At 39.8% G+C, this 27,586-nt stretch overlaps 4 protein-coding genes across 5 annotated transcripts; 3 read left to right on the top strand and 1 right to left on the bottom strand.

Moving 5' to 3' along the window:
- Positions 1 to 11: 11 nt before the first annotated feature.
- Positions 12 to 19,254, bottom strand: LOC105353766 (myelin-oligodendrocyte glycoprotein-like). The gene is made up of 4 exons (XM_023948979.1): positions 19,033 to 19,254; positions 1,004 to 1,091; positions 730 to 917; positions 12 to 651 (listed from the first exon to the last, which is right to left on the bottom strand). Exons 1-4 carry the CDS (start codon positions 19,252 to 19,254, stop codon positions 628 to 630), a joined length of 522 nt encoding a protein of 173 aa, XP_023804747.1. The 3' UTR covers positions 12 to 627.
- On the top strand, positions 8,473 to 18,586 carry LOC110017032 (myelin-oligodendrocyte glycoprotein-like). The gene is made up of 4 exons (XM_023965982.1): positions 8,473 to 8,654; positions 17,451 to 17,786; positions 17,873 to 18,060; positions 18,139 to 18,586. Exons 1-4 carry the CDS (start codon positions 8,564 to 8,566, stop codon positions 18,172 to 18,174), a joined length of 651 nt encoding a protein of 216 aa, XP_023821750.1. The 5' UTR covers positions 8,473 to 8,563; the 3' UTR covers positions 18,175 to 18,586.
- On the top strand, positions 9,993 to 12,471 carry LOC111949248. 2 transcript variants are annotated; one of them, XM_023965974.1, is made up of 5 exons: positions 9,993 to 10,209; positions 10,933 to 11,127; positions 11,219 to 11,298; positions 11,775 to 11,944; positions 12,022 to 12,471. In XM_023965974.1, the coding sequence occupies exons 1-5, from the start codon at positions 10,180 to 10,182 to the stop codon at positions 12,075 to 12,077; spliced, it is 531 nt and encodes a 176-aa protein (XP_023821742.1). In that variant the 5' UTR covers positions 9,993 to 10,179; the 3' UTR covers positions 12,078 to 12,471. The 2 variants fall into 2 exon arrangements, with proteins under 2 accessions (XP_023821742.1, XP_023821741.1); XM_023965973.1 differs by having other exon boundaries at positions 9,994 to 10,209; positions 11,775 to 12,471.
- A 2,627-nt stretch (positions 19,255 to 21,881) lies between the features above and the next one.
- Positions 21,882 to 24,112, top strand: LOC111949247 (general transcription factor II-I repeat domain-containing protein 2-like). Its single transcript, XM_023965967.1, has 2 exons — positions 21,882 to 23,257; positions 23,516 to 24,112. Exons 1-2 carry the CDS (start codon positions 22,084 to 22,086, stop codon positions 24,028 to 24,030), a joined length of 1,689 nt encoding a protein of 562 aa, XP_023821735.1. The 5' UTR covers positions 21,882 to 22,083; the 3' UTR covers positions 24,031 to 24,112.
- Positions 24,113 to 27,586: the final 3,474 nt, after the last annotated feature.

Here is a 27,586-nt window from a genome sequence, read left to right as displayed (position 1 = left end):
CCTTCCTATAATGATAATTATCAGGGACGTGTTATTCTTTCAGACAACACAATATCTCCCCTTTATGACACGACCTCTTGAGGTCACTTTCAGTTTGAAAAAACCCTGAGACTCTCAGGTTTCAACTGTCTGTCTGTGTTCATTTCACTTTGTTCTGGTAGAACTTCCAACATTTTAGCTCACAGACACCTTTGATGTTGTCTAGAAGAACACCAAGAACCACAGGAACCTGAACAGACCTGCTGTGGGTCGGTTCCTGAAGGAGAACATGAAACAAACTCTCAACACTTCAGATCAACCTGGATCAACACTTCAAACCACTGAGATCCACAAACATCGTCCTGAACCTCAGACCTTCAGACTTTACGGTGATCCAGCACACCTTCAGAGTTCAGGAGTTGAGAACCGCAGAAACAGCTCCAGAAGGTTCTCCAGATAAATGAAGGAGTTCCAACCATCAGACAGAAACGGGTCAGAACCAGAGGATCGTCACATCTTCATGGACCAGTTTCCATCCACGGTAACACAGCGGTGACGGGCGTGTAGCGTCTCCATGTGGCTGCAGCTTCAGAAAGTCTCTTCAATCCTTGAAGACGAGCAAAGCAGCTTTGGAGAGATGGGATGTCTTCAGACCAGAGGAGGATTCTGACCCTACATGAAGAAAACAAAGGATGTTAGAAACTGAAGATTCCTGCAGAAAGATGAGAGATCAGAGAATTCAGGACTCACTTCTGGTTGTTTCCTCTGACAGACACAAACACAAACAGCAGAGAGGATCACTGAGGGAAAAAGTCCAAGAAGGATCCAGAGAGCCGGTCTGGAGCGACTGATCCAGATCCGGTCTCCTCCTGGATCTGGAGTGGAGATGATGTCAACCTGGGATGTTTCCATGGTTGGAGCTCTGACTCCGTTTGGCTCTGAAACAAAGAGATGACATCATTTCCTGCCTGCTGTTCAGGACAAATGTTCTTCATGTGAGGGAGAACCTGCAGAGCAAACTCACCAACAACCAGCTGAACCGTCTCCCTGAAGTTCTTCCCAGGAATGAAGCAGCTGTACTTCCCCTCATCCTGGAGCGACACGTTCCTGATCTTTAACGTCACGTCTCCTCGTTTTAATCTTAATTAATTATGATTCTTGAACTCTCATGTCTAAGTTTGAGCCTGCAGATATACTCATTTTTTTGACAATAAAAAGAAAGAAGCAACATACTCTAATCATATAATCATTTACCAATTTTCCAGCATCATCATTTGAGCAAATGACAGTGGGGGTGCTATAAACTCATCGTCCTCTCCCTCCGTCTCACTCATGGTGCAGAAAGTATTAAGCATAGTAGGAAAAAATAACTCAACAAAACACAGTAACAGCTAAACAACTAAACCCATTTGGTCAAAAACCCACACTTAAACCCAAATCCATCCAGACAAACAAATGGAATGGTATCCAACAATGACATACCAAGCATGGGGGTTTTAAATTCAGCTCTGTGAACAAAAAAAACTGTCCATTTTCCTGGAAAGCTCAGCACTTCACTTCTACCTTTCTTCTTTTTGACAACATTTTGGTCATTATTGTGTCACTACTGATCATTCTTATAGCAACAGAACAGTGGTGAGGCTCGTGGGGAACCAAGCTACATCTTACCCGGATGCAGAGCTGTTAGGTTTCGCTTTTGGCACACGCAGAGATTTGCTGTTTCCCCTATTTTGTTTTTCCTTTGCTTCTCCTAGTGGCGGAATTACGCATTTCGGTTATTTCTTTAAAAAATAAAAACTCCCTGCAGGAATGGACTGCTTTCTTTTTTAAACATCATTATAATTTCTAGTCTTCATGACTGTATGTTTGATACCCCTGAGTTAAGGCCATGAAACAGGAAAATGACTGAAATAATGATAAAGGTACTTTAATTATAAAAAGTATTTCATGATTTTTTTTTTTCACATTTGTGTAGACTGGTTGTTCTTGGGGTTCATCTGGATCCGTCTTTCCTCATCTCCTCTATCATCATCCTGTTTTCTTACCTTCTCAGTTCATCTTAACTCATCAGCTCTACGCCGGCAGCTGGAAATCTGTGTTTGGACATTAAGTGGGTTATCTTTAATTTATTTTATGAGTCCACTCAAGGGCTTTATTGTTTATTTTAAAGGAAAGAGAAAAAATGGACTCTGGTACCTATTGAGATATAATTTCAATTTAGATCTCAGTTTCATTTGAATCTCCTTTTCATGTCAGTGGACACTTGTTTTTTGTTTTGCTGTGAAGTGTTAAATACAAGGTGTTCAGTTTCTGCAGACTGTATTTCCTGTTATTTTATTGTCTAAAATAATCATTAGTTTCTGCTTCAACTGTTAATCCTAGTACGACTTCTTTGGGTGGAATATTCCAGGCTAAAGAGCAGAAAATGACAGTCACCAATCTCCTCATTGAAGCTAGACTTAGAGTAACTCCACTGGAATTTAGTTACAGCTGACACAACAGCACCACCTAGTGGCTATATGACCCGGAGACAACAACTACAACCTACAGTGACAAACCGACGGACTGATCATTAATGTAAAACGTTTGTAAATTATCTTTAATCTGAACATTTTATCTGAATATTTTACAATAAAAGTGCTTATCGTTCACATGCTAGATCCTACTGTTGTTCCTTATTCTTTTTTCTTTTCCGGTAACACTTTATATTAAGATTCCTGAACAAGCTTACTTAAAGCATTAAGAAGCATTACAAATGAATTTATAGGGTGTAAGTAAGACATTTATTAGTATAATACGTCTAATAAGGTTTATTAAATTACTTAGTTAACACATTTACAAGCATTATTATTAGGATGTTTTTAAGATGCTAATGATGCATTTATTGATATTATAGGTGCCTAACAAATGTGTCAGTGTTAATAAGCTTAATAAGATTTGTTAACAACCTTTGTTAACAAATTAAGAAGTATTATTATTTTTTGGGGTTCTAGTAAGATATTTATCAGCGTTATAGATGTCTCCCACAAGCCTAAGTGTTAATAAGCTTATAAGTTTTAATAACTAACTTGACAAATTAATAGGCTTTATTAATATCTGCAGACATAACAGTGAAGAGAACTATAAACTCTGTTTAAACCCAGAAAAACGGCTGTTAATCAGCAATAGAAGAAATACCAACCTCGGTCATTCGACAGATTACGGACCCTTTTTTGTTATTTTATTTTCACAACATTACATCATTATAAGAAAAGAAAAAAAAGAATAAAAAAAATGCTTAATCAATTATTGAAAATGGTTAAATTGATTGATTTCTAATGATATTACTTCACTTGCTCCAAAAATAGAAAAATTGATTCATGATTTTTAGCTAATGTAATTTTGCACATATTTTAACTTTGATACTTTACATTTATTGCTATGAAGATTTTTGAAACAGTGTTATGTCTAGTTTACCGATATAGTTATTTTTTTAATCATATAAATGACTTTTATAAGTAACATAATCTGCATTTATTTTGGATAACTGATCTGCATTTGCCATGTTGATTTCTGAAACAGTTATTTTTACAAAATAATTAAGTAATTCATCTTTGTCGTGTGCTTTTTTGATACTTAATGATTCTTAATTCTGTCTGATCAAAGCTAGGAAGCGGATATTGATAAATCCTGTAATAAAATGTTTCACTCAGGATAGATGCTAATACTTTATCCTTAGCTATGATGCTAGAGTCATCCAACACCAGTCTAGATGTTGTTTTTTGTTTTATTTCTCTGAATTAAATTATTATATAATTTTTACTGAGAGATTTTTGTATGTTTAGTCTGTTTTAATGTTATAAAGTTCTTTTTACAAGCTTTATGCTTTGTGGTTGTTTGTGGTAAAAACCGTCCTTACTTTAGTTGAGGTGCTGCAAAACAATTAATAAACTGTTAACAAAGTTAATTAATACATTTGTAAAGCTTATAAGCAGTTTAGTAACATGGATTTAGAAAACAATGGTCTGACTTTAGATGTTAATAAATCTTATTAACACTTTCAGGTATTTGCAAGACATTTATAATGCTAATAAATATCTTACTAGAACCCCAAACAAAAATAATACTTCTTAATTTGTTAACAAAGGTTGTTAATAAATCTTATTAAGCTTATTAACACTGACACATTTGTTAGGCACCTATAATATCAGTAAATGCATCATTAGCATCTTAAAGACATCCTAATAATAATGCTTGTAAATGTGTTAACTAAGTAATTTAATAAACCTTATTAGACTTATTGTACTAATAAATGTCTTACTTACACCCTATAAATTAATTTGTAATGCTTCTTAATGTGTTAACAAAGCTTGATAAGGAATCTTAATATAAAGTGTTTCCATTTTTTCTTCATGAAAACATAATTTAATATCTTTTTAGGGTCCAGATAACAGACAGCAGCTTCTAGAAACTCCAGGGAGAAAACGATCATCTGTTCTCTGCTGACACATCTGCTGCAGCTTGGAGGTTTACATCAAACACCAAACAGAAACTTTTCTCCAGAGTTGAACTAAAGAACAGAACATTCATGAACTTACCTTCAACATGTGAACACAACCAGAACCACAGACATGCAGAAATCCACACACAAGAAGCAGAAACACAACAGATTTTCTTTGCGATCATAACTGAACCTTGACTGAGACAGGAAGACGGAGCTGCTGCTATTAAAGCAAGTTGGTGGCAGGATAATGTGTCATACGTGCATCATGGTAACCTCATGGTAACCTCGCCTCATAAGTCAGACTCTGCTCTGTCTCTTAAATAGAATGTACTCTGCTCCAGGAACTGTGTCTAAAGCACTAATGAGGAGACAGCGCAGAGTCCAATGTGTTACTGAAGAGACAAGGACTGCCCATTAGAGGAGATAATGTTACCACCTTTTGAAGGAACGCATACAGAGGCTGCAGGTTTGAGCCGCACTGGACGAGGACAAATTGTTTTTTTTGGCCTTTTAGCTTTCTTAAGCTCTTCTGCCAAGTTTGCCAGGCCTCATAGCTCATGAGATTTGTTAATAATGGAAATATAAACTACATGAAAATTAAGATATTTTGCCCCATCCCCCCCCTCATTTGTACAGTCACTTTAATTTTTTATTTTTATAGTCACCTTATTTGTTGGTCTTATTCTATTTTATTCTGTAATTTGTAGTTAGATTCCTTCAGACTGTAGTTTGAAGAGAAAAGGAATTGAAATGTCTATGTATGTGAAATGTTGAATACTGACGGCAGAGAATGGAGTGTGAATCAGTTGCTGTTTGCAGATGATACTGCACTAGTGGCTGACTCAGAAGAGAGCTTGGTACGTCTGGTTGAGGAGTTTGGAAGGGTGTGCGACAGAAGGAAGTTGAGAGTGAATGTGGAAAAGAGTAAAGTGATGAGGTGTACGAGGTTAAAGGGTAAACATAGATTGAATGTGGCATTAAATGGGGAGTTGTTGGAAGAGGTAGAGTGTTTTCAGTATTTGGGGTCATTTGTATGTGTGGATGGTGGAATAGAGGGAGAGGTAGAGTTTATAAAGATATGGGGGGAATGAAGAGAGTGTTTGAATGTAGGTCACTGGGAAAGGATGCAAAAAGGAGATTGTATGAGGGTGTGGTGGTGCCTGCAGCGTTATATGGGGCTGAAACATGGAGTCTGAAAGTGGCGGAAAAGAGGAAGCTGAATGTAGTTGAGATGAGATGTTTGAGGAGTATGTGTGGTGTGACGCGTATGGATCGTGTGAGAAATGGAGTTATCCGAGAGAGAACTGGTGTGATGCCAGAGTTGGCTGATAGAGCAGAGCAAAAGGCACTGGGATGGTTTGGACATGTTGAAAGAATGGAAAGGGAGCCGATTGGTGAAAAAGGGTATAGGAATCTGATGTGAGTGGAGTGAGAATGAGAGGAAGACCACGAATGGGATGGACAGAGGGTGCAAAAAGAGCGCTAAATGCAAGAGGGATGACTGTGGTGGAGGGGAGAGCGGCTGCTCAGGACAGGGATGGGTGGAGAGAGTTTGTGTATGAATGAATGGATGGATGGGTGTGGTAGAGGTCTGGTCTGGGGATGAGGAGGGAGATAAGAATGTGTGCCCTGTTTAGGCTACCCCACTTTGGTGGGACACAGCCTGGGTAGATAGATAGATAGATAGATAGATAGATAGATAGATAGATAGATAGATAGATAGATAGATAGATAGATAGATAGATAGATAGATAGATAGATAGATAGATAGATAGATAGATAGATAGATAGATAGATAGATAGATAGATAGATAGATAGATAGATAGATGTGAAAACATGATAGAGATTGACAATAAAGTTTTCTTGAAACAAAATGAATTGTCTAATTAATGTACTACAGCAGCATAACAGTGTTAAATCTCACTTTTAGAATCTGTCTGATTGATTATATTTCAGACAAACAGGTTATTTCTGATAGGCTTTCAGCCCCCCAAATGCCAAATATGTTTGGAGTAATCCCACTGATGAGTTCTATGATTTAGTTTTTAATGTTTTATAAGACCTAAAAATAGTATTCACAACAAGTTTTTTTTTTAGATCTAATCCCTCTGATATGTTTCACAAAGACACACACATGACGTCACACACCAAGAAATTATTGCTAAAAATGAAGCAGAAGTCCAACTCTAAAAAATGATAAAATAGCAAAGAAAGCGGAATTATTTGATTTATTTCTTATCATTATTATTTCCAGGCTTTGTTTTGTTCTGCAGCATGTTCATATTTGTATAATTTTGACAGAATATATTCTATGGAGAGCAAAATATTATAAGTTATTTAAGGTTTAACTTGAGTTATTCTGGATTAATGTTCATGTTTTTATTCATATTTATGTTCAAAAAGTTCAGTTTAAAAAGTTTAAAAGTTTAGCTTTAGCAGAAAAGGATCTCAGCAAGCTGCTCAACGATCTGAACAAGGAAGGGAGAAAAGATGGCATGAAAATGAACAAAAAGAAAACCAAAATCATGTGCAATGAAATAGCAAGGAAAAGGAGAAGGAAAGGAATAATTGTGGATGGAGAACAACTGGAGGAGGTGGATGAGTATAAGTATTTGGGAAGACTGCTAACACCAGGAAATGAGATGGAGAAAGAAATAGAGGAGAGAGTAACATCCGCTTGGAAGAGATTCGGACAGTACAGCACGTTTCTGAGAGATCAAAAAATGCCCATGAGCCTCAAGAGGAAGATCATGAACACTGTCATACTGCCATCAATGACGTATGGAGCTGAGACATGGTCACTGACCAACCGCCAAAGAGAGAAACTAGCAATCATCCAGAGGAGCATGGAACGATCAATGCTGGGTGTTAGGAGGAGAGATAAGGTCAGGAAGGAAGACTTAAGATCAAGAACAGGGGTGAAGGATGTCATTGAGAAAAGTGGTTGAAGCCAAAGGCAAGTGGGCAGGACATGTAGCCCGAATGAAGAACCACGAATGGGCTAAGAGAACAACAGAATGGACTCCATGGGACAGGAAGAGAGGAAGGGGAAGACCGAAGAAAAGATGGAGAGATGACATCGAGCAGAAGGCAGGCAGCAGGTGGACCCAGAGTGCCCAAAACTGTGATGAGTGGAGGAAGATGTGGAGGCCACCCGCCAGCAGTGGCGTGACAGGCTGATGATGATGATGATGATGGAAAGTTTAGCTTTAGTGTGTTCAGTAAATGTTTATCTTCTTCGGCCCAAAACCTTAAGCCTGTTTTTAATTTAGGCCCCTGTGTTTGACCCCCCTGTAATATGAATCTAGAAAATTCATGCATTTTTTGTGTAAAATGGCTAAATAGAAGATAGGGAACACAAGAGGATGTCAAATTTTGTATGTGTGCGGGGGGAGGGGGGCGCTGGTGGGGTTACTCGCCCAGGGAGTAAGTTAGTGTAGAACCGCCACTGGAATGAACAGACATGTAATCTAAATGAATACATTTGTACATCAAATAACAATATAGGGATCAGTAGCTCTCATTGATTTCAGAGTACAGTTAATTTTTTTTTTATTGAACAATTGCAACATACAAAACAAGAAAATACAACAATTATGCACATATAATGTACAATAGAAATCTGAAGCCGTGTTACATCTTTAAAAAATACTAATTAATAACAAACACAAAAGGGAATAAAAAGTAAAATGACAAAAAAAATAAAAAGAGAAAGAGTCCATGATGGCCGATATTAGCGCTTTGTGCCGTCTATTCAGCTCACTGGGCGTCTGTACCAGTACCAACTGTATGCATGCGCAGGGTCAGTTGCGGCTAGTGACTCAGCGAGACCAGAGTCAGACAGGGAGAACAGCGGAGGAGGCCAGATTTTTGGACACCGGAATGTTGTGAATCCGGATGTGGTTTCTGTGCATGTGGGTGATGTGTGTTGCACCTGGGGTGGGGCGGGGCCTGAGTTCTGTGATTTTTGGGAGGTGATGTGGGGTGATGTGCTGCTTCTGATCTTCTGATCTTCAACTTCCAGGCTCGGGCACAACTTAATTAGCATCTCGACCCCATTTTAAAGCAGCAGCTCCGTCTTTCAGTCTCAGTCACGGTTCATGATGTCTGCAGAGTTCTCGTCTGTTTCTGGTTCTTCTTCTCTGTGGATTTCTACATGTGTGTGGTTCTGGTTCTGTTCACATGTTGAAGGTATGTTCATGAATGTTCTGTTCTTTAGTTCAAGTTTCTGTTTGATGTTTAGAAACTTCCACCTTTTATGGTGGCGGTTCTTTCTAAAGACTATTCGACGAACTAACTTCTGCATTTGTAAAACGTTTCTTTCAATGGATACAGACACAAAATGATGACAATGTGGAAGATTGGACACAGTTTCATTGTACGGGGGACTAAATTTGAGGCTAAAAGTCCATAAAATAACTAACCTGTTGGTTAGCATGTTAGCACGAGGATGTTGGTAAACACAACTATGAAAGGCCCGTACACACCGGGACGAATATTCGCCAGGCGTTATTCGCCAGCGTTTTTCGCCACGTTTTTTGTGTTCACACCCAGGCGATTTTCGCTGACGATGAGTGGAGTGAACATGCAATTTCATTCCCTGACATTAGATGGCGCTTAATGTAAAACAGAAATACTCCTGTACACAAGGTGGCGCTGCGCAACTTTACGCTTCTTAAAGTCGCTTTTCACTCAGAAGAAGAGAGCAAGTATTTACGCGCTTGTCAGAATCAAACAAAGAAAACATGAATATTTCAAGCACCAGTAGCTCCAACTGGTGCTTGGTTCGGGGATGTTTTAGAATGTCCGTCATTATTGCTTCGCGGCTGTGTAGACGCTACTTGGCGTCTATCTTCTTCGCTGGTATGTGTGCTCAGCAAGGCAGTTTTGTGTTTGAGCGCCCCCAAGTTGTGTTTTACTGTAACTTCAGAAGCTCCAGACACGTGAGCAAAAGCGCCATTCTCATTGGTCGAGTAGATTTCGAAGCGACGCGTCGAAAAAAAAAAACGAACCCGAGGCGTTTTTTTTTTTTGACGCTTTAACGCGTGGCGTTTTTTCGCGTCGGTGTGCACACTCTCGTTGGTGCCCTTTGTTTAGTCACGAGGCGTTAAACTCGTCCCGGTGTGAACAGGCCTTTAGACCAGGGGTGGGCAATTCCAGGCCTCGAGGGCCGGTGTGTCTGCATGATTTCCAGATACTCTTCCCCTACTCATGGCTGATTACCTGGTTCAGGTGTGACCAGCCAATCAGAACATGCCAGAGCAGGGTATGCTGGAAAACATGCAGGACTACGGCCCTCAGTGCCCACCTCTGCTTTAGACTGAGGTTTTTGGCTGTGGGCGGGTCGGCTTTGCTGGCTCCTGCCGTTGTGCCTTGGAGGAGTGACCTCAAACTTTTCACGTCACTGACTTGGTTTAAAAGCAGCAGCTCCGTCTTTCAGTTTCAGTCTTGGTTCAGTCATGTTTGCTGCAGAGTTCTGTTGTGTTTCTGCTTCTTCTCAGGAGAATAGGCTATATGCACACTCACTTCCGCATTCCAAGTCGGCCAGCCAGGTTACATCCGGCGTCGACGGAGCACATAGCGTCAATAACAACTATGGCATTTTTCACTCGGTCCCTTCAAGATGTCCCAAAGGTAACGGTCAACGACGTGAGTCGAATCATACAAAAGTTATGTCACACTTCGACAACCAAGAAAGAGAAGGGCTTCAAATTGTATGTGTCAAGCTACATCCACAATTTTGAAGGTAAGATCTGGACGTGTTCTGTGTTTACATGCCCATAGCATGCATGCTATCTAGTGCTAGCGCAGCAGGTGCAGCGTAGGCTATGTTTACTATTATGTGTCAATCACAGCCAATTTTCCTAACGCCTTTGTCAATGTCAGTTTCAAACAAGGATTCAAGCACAGGAGAGGTAACGATTAGGGCTGAGTGCTACAGATCTATGAGGAAAAGCCAAAAGCCTCACAGCTTAAGCGTAAGAGAAAGTTATACTGCAGGTTCAGCGCAGATTGGTTCATGGTTCATGAGACAGGTTACGTTTGGCAGATCAAAGTTTCTGTGAATCATTGCATCTAATAATGCTAAAGGTTATTTTAAAAACAAATTTCATTTACCATACCATAAATAACACTGGTGTGTTGGAATATTTATCGATATTTAAATATGTACGCTAACCACTGGGATTCACAGAAACTGAGTTCCGTTTTGTCACTGCATTGACACACGTTCTGTGTCCACTGTTGGGGATGATGAGTAAAGTGAGATAAATAATAATATAAATAATATTGTGGCTACAATTTTAGCTCATACAAATTGTTTAGTAGTTATTAATTGTTTTAGTAGTTAATAATTATATGTCGATGGTTCAAATTTGTTTGTTTTGTTAAACATTCTCACTGTACTCATGTATTCTCTTTTTAAAAAACTGCGCTTTTATTCTATTATAACAGATTTGTGTATTTTCAGATTGTGCTTGCGGATGCCCGTCCTGTGCAGCTACAAAGCTGCCAGTGTACCTGTGTGGCAGGTACAGCTCTGTGTAATCATGTGGCAGCACTGTTGTACCAGACTGCACATTATTGCCAGCTTAGCATCACCTCTGTTCCCCCAACACACAGCTGCACAGAGACTGAACAGAAGTGGCATAAGCCAAGATCCATGGTAACTAATGTTTTTAACAGGGTACTTTTCTACTTAATTTTCTATTTATGGATGTTTGTGTTTATTGAAAACCTTTTTTGTTCAAATGCAGGGTGTTAAACCTGGTCTTGTAAATGACATGGTGATTCTTTCAGCCAGACCCAAGGAACGAAAACTGATGGAAGGCATTAGGTTAGTATTATTTTTATTATCATTAAAGGAACACTCCACTGTTTTTTCATATTAAACTATGTTATTCCCTTAACTAAGATGAGTTGATGCATACCTCTCTCGTCTCAGTGCGTGCACTTAATTGCTCTGGATAACTATAATGTATGGCAGAATAGCACTTGGGAACACTACTATATCTGCACTTGAGAGCACTTTGACTCGGCGCAGTAATATCATCACTCCTAAAAGGATATTTCTGTGGATATTACTGCGCCGAGTCAAAGTGCTCTCAAGTGTAGATATAGTAGTAATGCATTTTCTGTAGTAATCAGTGAGACCTCAGATAAAGTAATAATCTCATCATATGATACATTGTATGTTTAAATAAATAAAGCTTTTTTGTTGTTATTTTGTTCATTCAACTTATATGTAACTTACTTTATGGCTCATTTTAAAAAATTAAATAAAAAAAAAACATTATTTTGTTTTTTCCATAGGAGCAACTTGTATAAGGGTGTCAGTTCAGCTCTGCCTGAACTTTCCACACTCAGGGTGGATGAAGTCTACCATGATGTTCCAAGTGATGTGGCTCCACTGATAACAACTATGGCTATGGACATTAATGTTCCTCTGGTTGACTCTGCATTTGGAAAAGTGCAAGAAGGAAGTGTGTTATCCTATCATATGCCAGCAAAAAGAGTTCCAAAAACCTGTCCCCACACAGATGCTCCTTCTCCCCCACAGCTGCCACTTCAGGGTTACAGGCTGGGACCCGCTACCTGCTCTTTTGTCTGCACTGAACATCAGCAGCACCACATGATGTCCCTGGAAACAACATTAGAGAACGCACACAAAACAAACTCTTTGCTTCCCTAAATAATTAGATTCTGATTGCCTGTCACACTTCTTTATAGAGTGCTGTTAATTTCTCTTTTCTCCATTTCTCTTACTGGCAGTAACTCTTATTAGTTCAATCCATTTCAAAATATTTGTACATATATATTGATTCAAGTTTTTATTTTTTTTCTTAATAGTATTACTATGTTTCTTGTTGTATTAATACTAATCTATTATTAAATTACATGTTACATGTTCTTCCGATTAATTTTTTTGATAATTGGTTACCTAAAAATAGTATTTTATAACTGTTGTTTGTAAATTGGGAGCCCTAAATAAATGTTATTCAGTAAATAATTCACTGTGCATGAAAGTATTATTCTTATATTACAGATGGCTTAAAAGCATTGGTGAGGTAAAGTACATATAACATGCAAATAATTCAGTAGTTCTTTATTCAAAGAGTATGTGCAATGTACAGCAGTGCATACATAACATTAATTATAAAATTCAATTTATACAAAGTAATTTACAAAGCTAGGACGCTCTCTCCTCTCCCACACCCCCGGTCGTGAAGTGGGAAGGGTGAAATTGTTCCACTCAAACAGTGCTGGGACAGCTCCCTTGTTTAATAGCCGCCTCCCCGTCTCTGATAAGAGCTCACGAACATCATCATTGTTAAAATGTCGGCTACATACTCGGGTATGGGGAGTAACTGTGAATTGTCCCTCCGGATAGCTACAAGCCATTTTCGCCTGATTTCCGCGTCAGATGGAAATGTATGAAAACTAAGTAAACTGTTGTACTTGCTCGAAGCTTGACACAGAGACACACAGCAATGCTCGGCTGTACTATAGATTGTTCGCTGAAATTTGAACGTTTTCTTACTAGTCATATTGTAGTTGCTGTTATATCGCTTTGTAAACAATCGCTTCAGCGCGAGCGGAAATGGCTTAGCAGGCTGAGATTTTAGCGGAAGTACGTCATCACCTCCGTGTGCATATAGCCTATAGACCTTTTTCGCAAAAACCGGAAACACGTCAGCAACGTGTAAACCTAGTTCCGGTTTGTGCTTCGCTGGCGGAGAATGGCAGAGCCTAGAGTGTTTTCGAAGAGCCTGAGTTGTGTTCCGAAGGTCATCAGCGCCGATGTGATGAAGAGTGTGAAGATGCATTCGTCCACTAAAGGAAACAAATTGGACAAGGGATATAAATTCGTCCATGAAGAGTTTATCCACCATTACCAAGGTAAGCTTCAGCTAGCTTAGCCATAGCCGCATCACCGGTAACTCTGTGTGTTTGTTTACGTCAACTGTAAATCCTGGTGTTATTTGTAATATAAGGTATAACACATCGCAGTTAATATGTTGTGTGTGTGTTTAAGTGAAAAGGCATGAGATTAACATAACACCCAAAAATTTGGTGAAGCTGTAAATAAGAAATGTTAAGGTGCCCGTTTGCGTCTTCATTCTTCTTGCTGCAGACAGTTGCGGCACTTTCTTCACTTACTATTAGTATTATTTTTCTGACAGTAGGGTGACCACACGTCCTCTTTTCCTGGACATGTTCTCTTTTTTGATACTTATATAATAAAATAACATTGAACATAGATGAAATGTAATCATATTTGCTTCATGTATGCAGCTCTGAACACCAATTACTCTCGATGAAATATCTCACAAACTCACTTCACTCCTCTTTTTTACAAACTCAAATCTGGTCACCCTACTGACAGTTATAGTTTCATGTTACATTGATGTAGCAACATAAGTATGTCTTAATTTTAACTTATTTAATTTCCAGACCGCACATTATTCACAGCTGGGTCAGCAGGCTGATCCACCCCCCCCCCCCCCCCCTGGCCTGCACGAGTGGCTTGCAAAGATGGCACAGACCAAGAACACAGGTGGGTTTGTGATCAAATTATCATTATGATTTAAGAACGGATGTGTATCCATAACAACTGTAGATTATTATAAAAACACCCCCAGTAGTGACTACAGACTGTAATTGCTTTCTGCCTTTTACTTATAAGGGAATCCATCCTGAACCGGTTAGTGAGCTGGTGGTGCAAAAGCCCAAAACAGTTGGCTAAGACGGTCTGAGGTCCACACTGTACAAGGCATATACAGGTGAATAATTTAACTTTTTGTTGCTTTGTGAGAGCAAGTTAAGTTTAAATGTAAAAAAATTACATTAAATTTAAATGTAGTTATGCACTTATGTCTAACTTTTGTGTGTTGTGTTTCTCTTGTGTAGGACCACAGCCAGATCCATATCTGATGGCATCTGGAAGCAGATTATGCCAGGTGCAGCCCCAACCTCTCATGGCTGTGTTGGATGGGGTTTCTGAGATGGAATGAAAGAGAACTTGGATAGATATTATAGCAAATGCATGAATGCATACCTTAAATTACACTTATCTTGTCTTTAAAAATCAGTTCAGCCTTCTGTCTTACTGTTGATGATCTGTAATGTTCTTTTTTATTCTAAATCTTTGATGTTATTTGTGTTATTAATCAGTTGTTGTTACGCATACCTAAAAATATTAAATGAGGCACAATTTTTACCAAAATTGTTTTATTTGTTCATCTAATTATTTTTGTGAAGTCAAAGTCACATTTCAACAGGAAAATATTACGAATATAACAATTATATTTAACTAGATTTTAAGAATATGTGGAAACACTAAATTTTTCCATACTATTTGCACATTATACATTATTTACATACCAAACATTAATTCACTCTTCAACACAAAAAAGTCCTTGACAATTTGCCAAAACACGGCATTTAAGCCAGATCTGATTCACGCTGCCAATCAGTGTGAGCGGCACAGAGAGTCCCTGATGTGAAAGGACTTTATCCTACTGATCACTCTTTCCACTATAATTCTGAGGCGGGTAATGGCTTGGGTTTGTTCTATTTCCTCCTTGCTGATGGAGCTGAAAGCTTAAAAGGTGGAATGATGATCTCAGATCCATTGTCAGTAAGGAGGTCTTCAATGAGGAACTCTTTGTCCGCCATGACATCGTCTCCTGGCTGCAGCAAAGGAACTTGGCTTCTAAGTCATGGATGTAATCCAAAGCCTCATCCAGAGCACCTGTGAAGATAAAGAAATTAAAAATCAGTCTTGATATATTTATTCTACCTTTCAACACAACACAGTAATCATGTTTTGAAAAGTATGTTAAGTATTTAATTACAAATACATTTCATTTATTTTGGTTAATGACAAAATACCCAAAATTAATTAAATACATGTAATTAAAATAGGTGAGAGCGTGACCAGCTTTTATTATATACATTAATTTTTTCAGGTAGAAATGCATTTATCCAATAACGGTACACATAGTTGACTAATGTTATCTAAACACATTATGAACAACCTTACCTGCAGGTGGGTGTGTCACGTAGTCCTGATCCATCTTTACTGCCTTAGCTTAGCCACCGTGTCGCTATCTTCACAGCATAGCTGCATAGACTGACGTTTGAGGTTCTGTCATATACTGACTCCCTTCTCAAAGGAGCAGTAAAGTTTTTCCAAGGGAAAATACTCGGGACGACACCACTCTTCAGGCGACGAACGACGCAGCCGCACCACACATCCGGAGCGAAGTTAGTAAGTGCCGGCAGCAGACGGTGCTACCTGTGTTTACATGAAAACTATGCCCTTCATCTCTTCGGATCGCCTGTATCCATTTGGGTTTCAGGTTTGGATCCACAGGAAAATAATGAAATGAAAGGTAGGGCTGTTTTTGGTTGGAAGACGAACAGCCTGGAACACAACAGAAACTGCAACTCTTCGACTCTGCCATTCTTCATATGTGCCGCTATGCTAACAGGAAGTTGTTTTACACGTCATTGACGTATTTCCGGTCAAAAAATGCGGAAGTGTGAAAAAGGTCTATTGTTGAAACTTTGTTTCAATGTTTCAGACGGACAGAAAATGATAAAAATTTGACACATAGTTTCTTTGAATGTCGGACTTTTGTTTTCTTTTTAAAAGTAAAAAATAATAGTAAAAAATTAATAATAATAATAATTTGCCTCCCCTGGCTTGTTCTTTTCCTGTTATGAAATTACACTGTTTTGTATTGGAGCGTTGTGATCAATAAAGTTATTTTAAAGAATTGAATTTGCCGGTTAAGATCAACTGAGTGAGCATGCGCGTTAAGTCTCTTTATTTAACTACCATAGAACTGAACTTTTTAGAATGTTATTGATCCTCTGGAAGAGAAATGATCCAATTCATTTTGTTTTAATTTTTTTTACCATTGCAACAGTTGTCCTATTAGCTCAGAGTTAGTTTAGTTGTTTTGGTTCGTTATCTTTTTATCATCAGACCATTTTAACAGACATGCACCTTTCTTTACTCCTGAATGCAGTGGTTCTTCTCATTCTCCATTTTGACTGTTTTCCTCCACTTTGGTCTGAAATCTTCTGCTGGTGCATCGTTGATACAATCAGCTGTTGATGCCTGATTGTTGAAACGAACACAGACGTCTTCGTCAACCTGAAGATGCTGGAAAGTCGTGGGAGGAATAGCAAGGAGCAAACATTAGACCACTCCCACCAGTGAGAGGACTGATCTAGTATGTACTGACAGTTCATCATAGTTTCTGCAGCCGTTTTTTAAGTCTAACGTCTCTGTTCTTCACAAACTCTGAACAAGTCTGTGTTTCAGTCTTAGTTCAGTCCTGATGGATGAATTCTGGTCTGTTTCTGCTTCTTCTCTGCGGAATTAATGAAAGTTTGTTTCAATGTATTCAGACAAAAACTGAAAATGATTTTAAAAAAGGGAAAGATTTGACACACAGTTTATTTGTATGTGGAACTTATTATCCTTTTTTTGCTTAAACCAAAGTAAAAGTCTGTTAAATTTGTACCAAATCTTCTGCTGAGAATCTTTCCAAACCATGTTTTAGTTTGTTTTCCTCAAATGTTCCTCAGAAACTGAGTATTCAGTCAGTGATCAAAGACTTTAAAGTAGAAACTGTTTTGGTAGAAATGAGGTGAAAGACTGAAAACATTTGACTAAATGAATAATCATCAGGAATCATTGATTGAAATGTGTCTTTAGATAGAATTAGAAAAGACTATTGCTTTAATCCTCTTTACTCATTTCTGGATTGGATTCTAGTTTGGATTGGACTTTTATTTTGAAAGGATTTGTCTTTGGTCCAATCAAAGTCCCATGTCCTTTGGTCTGATATCTATGTGGACAGAAATACTTTGGATCTTTTAGAAGCAGAAATCAAACATTGAGAAGACATTTTCACTTGGAGGTAAAGACTCAGATTTAGAAAAGTTTCTTCCTGTTTTCTTTGTTTCCAGGTGAACCAATCATTGCTGCTCCTGGTGATGATGTCATCCTGCCGTGCCGCCTGGACTCTCAGGAGGATCTGAGTGGTTTCTCAGTGGAGTGGACCAAAGTGGACATGAAGCCTGATCCACAGGGCCGCATCCTTTTTGTGTATCTGTACTGGAGCAGGCAGACCATGACCACAGTCATGATACCGTCGTTGATCCCAAGAGTGTCTCTGGACCAAGACGGACTAAAACGAGGAGACGTGACGTTAAAGATCAGGAACGTGTCGCTCCAGGATGAGGGGAAGTACAGATGCTTCATTCCTGGGAAGAACTTCAGGGAGACGGTTCAGCTGGTTGTTGGTGAGTTTGCTCTGCAGGTTCTCCCTCACATGAAGAACATTTGTCCTGAACAGCAGGCAGGAAATGATGTCATCTCTTTGTTTCAGAGCCAAACAGAGTCAGAGCTCCAACCATGGAAACATCCCAGGTTGACATCATCTCCACTCCAGATCCAGGAGGAGACCGGATCTGGATCAGTCGCTCCAGACCGGCTCTCTGGATCCTTCTTGGACTTTTTCCCTCAGTGATCCTGTCTGCTGTTTGTGTTTGTGTCTGTCAGAGGAAACAACCAGAAGTGAGTCCTGAATTCTCTGATCTCTCATCTTTCTGCAGGAATCTTCAGTTTCTAACATCCTTTGTTTTCTTCATGTAGGGTCAGGAACCTATGGAAACCTTTAACAGATCCTGAACCCACACAGCCTCTGGTGGCTGGAAGTGTTCATCAGTGGATCCATCAGTGTGAATGAGACTGAGACTGGAAAACACTGGAGGACAAAGTCAAACAGGAAATGGATTTACTTGAACAACACTTTTACCTCAAAGGACCAAAATGTTTTGCTTCCAAACAGCTGCAATACTTTTTCTACTGAGATCTATTTTCCTTGTACAATATTGTAAATCTTGTAAATGTTTGTGTGTTTGTTTGTGTTGAGTTGACATTCTAGTTGCTGATGACACAGTTGTTCAGGAGAACATGGAGAATTGAGCCTTCATGTCCTAAACGTTGCTGATGGAAATCCTAGACTTTCATTCTCTGTTCTCTCCTATTGTTTTCATGCCATCATGTTCTTTCTGTCACCAATCAATCCATCCCATAATATCCCCATTGAAAACAAACATCTGTGGAGTTTTTCTGTCCAAACTGGGACTTTGGTTGTCATTTTAGAGCCAATCACATGGATGGGTTGATGTCCATCAGAGAAAAACAGCAACTGAGAGAAATGCTGCGTTCAAGTGCTGCTGGAATGATGGGAAAAATGATTGTCCCACTCTGAAAACACACAGGAAGGTCAGAAAAACAACCCATCTTCCAGCAGCACATGAATGCAGAAGAACTTTCTGCCCCTAAACAAAGAGATTTGTGTGTGTAGTGCGCCATCTATGGGGAGACATCATTTCCTGCCTGCTGTTCAGGACAAATGTTCTTCATGTGAGGGAGAACCTGCAGAGCAAACTCACCAACAACCAGCTGAACCGTCTCCCTGAAGTTCTTCCCAGGAATGAAGCAGCTGTACTTCCCCTCATCCTGGAGCGACACGTTCCTGATCTTTAACGTCACGTCTCCTCGTTTTAGTCCGTCTTGGTCCAGAGACACTCTCAGGATAAACGACTCCTTCATGTGTTCAGTTATGATCTGCCTGTTCCAGTACAGAAACACAACATCAGACTTCATGTCCACTATGATCCCCTCCACGATGTGATCCTGCAGATCCTCCTGAGAGTCAAAGCAGCACGGCAGGATGACATCATCACCAGGTGTAGGAACCATAACCATTCAGCCTGCAACAATCCTTTGGGGTCCTTCGACTATTGCTGACGTCCCTGGACGCACTTTAAATACAATAAAATGCGGGCAACAAGTATTTCCATCGGTTTCTGTGTTTGAAGGCACTTAAGTGCAATTAACCGCCTATAGGATATGTACATTTGTACTTTAAGAAATTCTTTTTAGAAAAATGCTCCCTTTTAAATTTGGCTACAGGAGAAAAAAGAAAGGCAGACTGAGCAAAGCTGCTGATCGTAACATTATTTGTTTCTTGGAAATAAAGTTTAACTGAACCTGTCATTTATTGATCAATGGTTTATTGTTGAAAGTAAAATATCAAAATAAGAAATACATATATAATTTTTCTCAACCAGGTTCCACAGATATTGTGTAATAGCTGTTGTGTGTTTATGCTCAGTCTGTGCATTGTCTCAGGTGGGTTTAACATGAAAAGTAAAACATGTGTGGGTTTTCTCCGGGCCTTCCTCCCACCGTCCAAAATATGCTTCATAGGTAAACTGGTCACTCTAAAGTGTCCATAGGTGTGATGTGAGTGTGTGTGTGTGTGATTGTGGTCCTTAGATAGGCTGGCGAGCTGTCCAGGATGTTCCCTCCTTTTACCAGCAAGTGGCAGGGATAGGCTCCAGCAGCCCGTGACCCCAAAAGGAATTAAAACGCAATAGAAGATGAATGAATGTACCATAATGTTGTAGCATTGCCACACAAATATAGGATTGTCATTTCGCTGTTGGGATAAAAAACAGTAAATACTTTCCAAATTATCCACCAATATTAATGGTCCAGTATGTCATTAAGTTTCCAGGTTAGCACATTATAATAGTTTGATTTGTATTTGGTTTTGGATTATGTTTTTGTGGACTACAAATATGGCAGCCAAGAGACTTCCTGCTGGTGACTTCCGGTTACTCAGGTGTGTGGCTGATGACAGCTAATGACAGCACAAAAGAGAGAAAGATGGAGCCAAGGGGAGGAAGGAGAAACAAACTGGCTGGGGTGATGTTTGACTGCCGCTTGAAGGATGGATTAAAGCAACGGATGGTTCTATGGATTAAAAAAGCTGAGGAATATACCAGAACTTTCTGCCACACTTCCTAAGGTCTTCCTTCACCAGAAAGTCTCACGATTTCCATCACAGCTGATCCGGTAAGAAGTCGTTGACCATCAGAAGGTGGACGGAGCGTGACAGGCCCCACTATCTTTGAGACTGCTTTGTCCAGAGGGACAAAAGACGCCAAAGAAACTTTAAAGTACTGTGTAAATAAGAAAAAGACTGGTTCTAGTTGGGTGGTGGTTTCTACTAAAGGTGATGTTGTAAATATATGTATATATTTCAATATATCATAATTACCTGGGAAACCTCATTGTGTTGGAGTTGTTTTGTATAAATGGAGAAAAAGAATCAATCACATTCAGTTAAAGAAGTAGATCCCTGATTAATTTTTTTGTAAATACTCTCATTTAATGCTGAGTGTTATAATGTTACAGTCATTATAGCATTATACATATACAAATATAGACAATAAAACAATAAAAACAGCAGAGACTGATTTACTGTTCCTCAAAACACACACCTTTAATGTTTGACTCTCCATCATTTCTGTACAAAATGCTTCACAGTCGCTGAAAAACTAAAATGAGAAAACAAAACAAAATCTCCCTCAGTTCCATCAATCTCTCATCTTCACTCATGAGGGAGCAGTTTGGAGTTCTTTCAGAATCTCCTTCTGTTCTCCTTCATCCACCTTCAGAACTTCCAGCAGGGAACATCTTCCTTGAAAGGATTGAGTTCTGCTCCATGTGGCTGCATGAATGGTGTCATAGACTTAGGCGCCAAAAAGCTGAGAATGACAAAGAAAAGATAGAAATGACAGTAAAAACATCCTGGACATCCCACCTCCTAAACTTTTAGAATAAATACAATATTCTATTCTATTTGAAGGGGCATCTCAGGTCACCTAAATAATCTAACAGAATGAAAGCATGCAGACAAAAACTGCCTGTGTACAACAGCTCTAGCTTCAATAGTTCCTGATGAGATGGATTCAGATCGCATCTTTTTCAGTGAAACATCTTCATCCTGAAAGTGGCAGAAAGATTGAGAAAAGACTCAAAGAAGAGCTTCAATATGTGCCTCATCAATTAAATGACCTCCTCTCAATGACACTGAAGTTGGCTTCCGATTCACAGCTTCCGATTGGTGAGGTCACTAAAGGAACATTCAATGGCATTTTCACACTAAGATCACCTAGAACCTGGTCCTGTTCGAAAACCACAGGACCTGGACTGATCAATAGGGGTGTGCCGAAATATCGATATGGTGATATATATGGTCAATATTTAGTCCCATGATTGATTCTCGATGCGTCTTCATCAAGTATCGACCTTTTATTTACGTTTGAAGACCCTGTAAACCAGGGGTGCCCAAAGTGGGGCCCGCGGGCAAAATTTGGCCCGCCAAAGGTTTTCTTCTGGCCCGCCGAGTCGTGGCTGCGCAAGCCGCCGTGTTTTTGTAAAACCCCTTAACCTCACATCCATTGTCTATGATGGTGAAAAGTCTATGACTGTAATTTACTTTTGTTCTCCAGATGGCGCTGTCAGCACCTTTGCTGCCCACCGCTGCCACCCCCTCTCAACCCCATGCACTGAGTGTCTTCTTTTACGTCCTCACTGCTCTGCATACCGTTCTTGTGCTGTCCTCTCTCACGTCCTCTTTACGGAAGTCTCACAAACACATAAAGCGCACCGCACCATAGGGCAATCCTTACATTTTGGAGAAGATTTACGACTCTAAGACTTTTTCAGTTTGTTAAGATGGAACGACAACAGCAGTGGCACACGGATAAGAGGCATTTTAAACAAAAGTGGGAGGATGATTATTTTTTTTTTGCAGAAATCTCTTCTAAGGCTGTTTGTCTTATTTGCCAGCAATCCGTGGCTGTACTGAAAGAGTACAATATACGTCGCCACTACGAAACTAAACATGCGGTCTTCTCCAGATACAAAGGTGAGGCGCGACAGAAAAAATCGAGCGAGCTGCTATCGAAACTTCGGTCACAGCAAGCCACCCTCACGAGGTGCCTGTCCACAGCTGCTTCAATAATGTGCCCTTCCCAAGAAAGAGTTTTTTCCCAAATTAGCCTCTCGCGCAACACAGTGACCCGCCGCGTTGAAGATTTGTCTCGGGACATTAGAGATCAGTTAACAGTAAAGTCAAGAGACTTTGTTGCTTTCTCACTGGCATGTGACGAGAGCACAGACATTTCTGATTCAGCGCAGCTTTTGGTTTTTGTTCGGGGAATTAACGCTGACATGGAAATAACACAGGAGTTGGCGGGACTTGAGACGCTGCGAGGGACGACAAAAGGCGAAGATTTGTTTGCGGCGGTTTCAAGAGTCCTGGACAAATATAACTTGAGTTGGGACAAAATGGTTGGAATAACAACTGATGGTGCACCTGCCATGATTGGGAAAAAAGCTGGCCTCACTGCTCTCATTTCCCAAAAAGTTTCAGAGTGTGGGGGAAAGGTAGCGCAATACCACTGCATCCTGCACCAGGAACAGCTGTGTGCAAAGACGATCGGACTGGCAGACGTCGTGCGCGATGTCGTTAAAATCATTAACTGCATCCGCTCAAAGGCACTCTCACACCGCCAGTTCAGAGCATTTTTGGATGAAGTTGATGCGCAATACAAAGATATTCTTTACCATCAGGAGGTGCGCTGGCTGAGCAGGGGGACTGTGCTCAAAAGATTTTTTGAGTTGCGCCAACTTATCGCGGAGTTTCTGTCGAGTGCGAGCAGGGACACACAAATCCCCACTGATAAAAGATGGATTTTCGACGTGGCCTTTATGGTGGACATCACCGACCTGCTCAACAATCTGAATGTTAAACTTCAAGGCAAAGAACAGATCATAACGGAGCTGTTTGACCACATCAAGGCTTTCCAAATGAAGCTGCAACTACTCTGCCGGCATCTTTCAGCAGGTAAGTCATTAACATGCTGCACACAGACTTTTGGCTGTTTGTTATTTGTGATTGTAACACGTGCTGCTCCATGTGTGTCCGTCGCTGTGATGTGTCGCTGTCCGTGGTGCTTACGCCTGTTTGACAGAAAACGTAACTGTTTGTCTTTGTGGGTTTGCTTTCATTGCTCTGTTGTCTTTTGTGTCCTGTAGCTTATGTACCTCATAGTAGTGCTAATTATACTAATGGACGCATTCTTATTTGACTTTGTCTCTTCAGGAAACTTTGCACACTTCCCCAGCCTGAGAGACGTGAATGTGGAGGTGGACAGGTTGCCAGAATATGGAGAACTTCTCAGCAACTTAAATAAGGAGTTTAATTTGCGCTTTGTGGACTTTAAGAAGACTGCAGGTGACATGGAGCTTTTTTCTCAGCCCTTCAGCGTGAGTCCCGACTCAGTTCCAGAGCATTTGCAGATGGAGTTGATTGAGTTTCAATGTGACACAGAGCTAAGACGCAAATTTGTATCACTACCCTTGAGGGATTTTTATCCACATGTGTCAAAACAAAGATACCCACAGATGAGAAAAAATGCACAAGTGATGCTATCTCTGTTTGGCAGCACCTACATTTGTGAGCAAACATTTAGTCTCATGAACCTGAACAAGATCAAACTCAGGGGGACCCTCACAGACTCACACTTGCAAGACATACTAACACTATCAGTGAGTAAGCTGCAGCCCAACATTCAGTCACTGATTAAGTCAAAAGACCAGCTCCATGTCTCTCATTAAGGATCGCAGTTTGCTGTTTTCATTGGAAAAAAGTTTGTTTTAGTTTGTTTTTGTTTTTTAGTTGAAAATTGCCAGTGAGGCCTTGCTGTTGTGTTTAATGGTTTGAAAGAATGTTTATTTTTGTGTGTTACCTTGCTGAATACAGAATCAAAATAAACACATTAAAGCATATTCTTTGTTTTCTGCTTTTATTTAATGACATACAAAAAACGTATTGTATTTGGCCCACGGTCCACGATCACATTTAGATTTTGGCCCTTTGAGGAAAAAAGTTTGGGCACCCCTGTTCTAAACCGTTATATTAACCATCCTTTGGTAAGACGATTCTTCGGAGGGTCGGTAGGGGGCGCTGGTTGAGAGATTGTCTGTCACACACGACCAAACAAGAAAACACATTCAAACAAAGATGGCGGAGGGAAAAACAAGGAAAATAGCAAGAGCAGCAAGTTAGAAGACGTGCTACAGTCACATTAGATTGATGACATTTAGAGATTATTCACTAAAGTCAAGTAGATCTTGATTTCTTTTATAGTTCTGTTTTGGTCTATTTTTATCCATTTCTTTGTATAAAACATTCCTAAACCATTCATAACAATGGTTCAGATGTTCCTGTGTTTGTCTACCTTCCATCAGCTGAAGACCAATTTCACGTAGAGACTCACTACAGAGGTCTGAGTGCATAAAATGAACAGGCTCTTTTTTAATTGGCTTTTTATTTTGTAAACCAACTTGCAAATTTTTTATAAAGTCTGTTTCAATGGTTTGAAATCCCCAATAGAGCATTGAATGATCAGGGAGTTTACTTCTGTCATCAATGAGGTTCATCAGATCAGACTCATTGCTTTTTACCAGCTACAAAGGGGGGGGGGGGGACTTTAAATTCAACAACCTATTTAGACCAATGTGGGGGGGGTCACAGTATAATCCACCACAGCTTTACCCATAAAGGATATAGAAGTGAAGCCGTCATTCTCTGGATTTACCTTTCCATTCAACCAAAGTTTGATTGTTTGATTCTGTAACACAACTCTAGAGGAAGATCATCCTCGTCCACAAAGTCTTTAACATTCTATGCCACTATTCTAGTCTCCACATATATGAACAGAATCAGCATCAGATGCATAAGTTAGTGAAAGGAAGTGGGTAGAGACAGATCTGCATTGTTCCCCCAGGCAGAGATTTCAGGGGACAGCATCATGAGGTCTCTAGAAAGGAAACAAACCATCACAACGTAAAGACAGAATCCCATCAGAAGTGTATCAATTCTCAGAGAAAAACTGTCCAAAAGAGCATTTCTCACTGATACTCCCACATCATGAACACATGATTCAGATATTTTTTAGAGAAGGCCTTGAAGGCCCTGACGCCCCCCCACTGCAGTTACCACATAAAAGCCCAAAGTTTCACTGACATACTGCAAAGATTTAAAGCTGTTTCTGTTTTTCTGTTTCTTCTACAAAGATATTTTCAATAAAAAACTGTTTATTTATAATTTTGAGATGAAATAAACACAGAATCTTTTATTTTTGGTTTTCTGCCTTAACTATGTGATAAATATTATTTAACATCCAGTTTACATGAAAAGATGAATAATACCTGATTGGATTGCACCAATACTTTGTAAATTTTTTGTAGGTTTTAGAGTTGTAATGTCTAATATTATTAACTGTTAAATGTTCTTATGATCTGATGATAAACTAATGATTTATTGTTGTTCTGTCCTTGCAGGGATGACTGTAATGTTGGAGCCACAAAAATGCTCTCAAAGGTTGATTAGAATGAGGTTGAAGGCTGAAGACTTTACTGTTTGTGAAAAATAGAATAAAGTCAAAACAAAAAACCATGGATACATATACAGTATATAAAATAATGTGTTTCATAGAGAAACAACATTGTTCATTCAAATATGTTGGTTCTAATTAGTGATGTTTTGCTTCCTGAACACATCAGATCTTTTTGATGCTTCAAGTGAAACAGGATTTTGGATGAGGTTCGATTTGATTTCACGCAGTTCCTAAAAGCAGCCAGCAGGTGTCGCCCTTCTCACTTCTTCTGACAGAGAAAGCACAGGTCACGTGATGGTGTGTTTCTATGGAGAGTCAGTGTCATCATCAAAACCAGACTTTTCTGTCTTTAAACTCTGTGGTCTTCCTTCAAATTCAGGACTTCAAGTCCCTCAAATGCAGCATTTGTGAGTCTGCTGTTTGTTACAACTGAACCAAGAAAGTGTCTGGAGTTTCCTTTCATTTGGTTTGACTTTATGTTTCTATTGAGTCCATGTATCTGGAAAGAAAAGCTTCCAAAACTCGATCAACCAGACATCAAATCCACTGTTCCAACTTTCTGTCTGGTTTGTCTTTCCAAGAAAAGCAGGAAGTTTCTGACTTGATGATCAAATGTTTGTCACCAACTGCTGTAGTGAGTCAGGAGAAGAAAGTTGATCTGTTGGGATTTTCTGCTGCTCTAGTCTGAACATTCAAGCAAACATTTCATTTTCATTGAAATCATTTTCTAACAGAAATAGATTCTACTTAATTGAATAAACTGTGGTTTAGAATCAGAGACCTAAAGGTTTTTCATTTTCATACAACAGTAATCTTTAGATGTTTTTCATGTTCAAAGTCACGACTGAGCTCTTTATTTTTCATGGAGCTGCTATATTTGTGATCTTGAAACTGTGTCAAACACCAAATGTCTCATTCTTCATGCTGATCAGGCAGAAATGCAGAAATGTGTGCTGCAGATCCCATGTTTGCCACTAGAGGGCAGCACAGCAGCTTCAGTCTTTGTCATTGTTGCTGTGTGAGCCTGAAGGAGCTTCAAAGTGAGCTAGCTGCAGCTTGGTTCAGACAAACTTCCACATTCACACACAGATGTGATCCTGAAGAAGCCTGAACAAAACATTTCAGGAGAACTCTTCAGTCCAGAACTTGAGCCTGCATTATTCCTGAAACTGGGATCAGAGTTCTGCTCTCTGCTCCAACAGAACCACCTTCATGAGCTCCTGGCTTCTTCTGGATCCTCCAACATTCAGACGCTCTCTGACTGAGTTCATGTCTGCACAGAAACCTTCAGGATTCTCTTCTTCCACACGTCTTTCACTCTGAAACTCTCTTCTGAATGTGGATCATCTCAGTCAGACGTTCAGCAGCATCAGAGCCGTGCATGTGGCCGTCCTGAAGCTGCACCGTCAGCTGCAGAGCTTCAGAGCTGCTTTCCTTCTCAGACCACCTTTTCCAGTGTTTCCACAACTGATGATGTCATCAATCTGATCTTTCAAAACACTTTACTTCCTGGTTTCATAGACAGCAAATGTTCCTAAAGATCTGACCCCCTAAAAGCTCCAATAGCAGCTCAGCAGAAACTCTGATCTTTCTTCTCCTTGCAGCTCTTGATGTGGAGGGGCGGAGCCTGAAGAGGAAGCATCTTTTTTCAGGTGGTGCTGCAGCTTTAGACATGTTTTCCAACTCTTTAGCTTATGCTGTTCATGGAGTCGTGTCCCTCTGTTCTTGGAAAGGAGAAACGTGCAGAGAACTTTTCCCATTTCCACTCCCTC

Source organism: Oryzias latipes, chromosome 18 (assembly GCF_002234675.1).
Source record: "Oryzias latipes chromosome 18, ASM223467v1".
NCBI classification, from domain to species: Eukaryota; Metazoa; Chordata; class Actinopteri; order Beloniformes; family Adrianichthyidae; genus Oryzias; species Oryzias latipes.
Note: the sequence above shows the minus strand (reverse complement) of the source record. Positions and strands in the feature narration are given on the sequence as shown.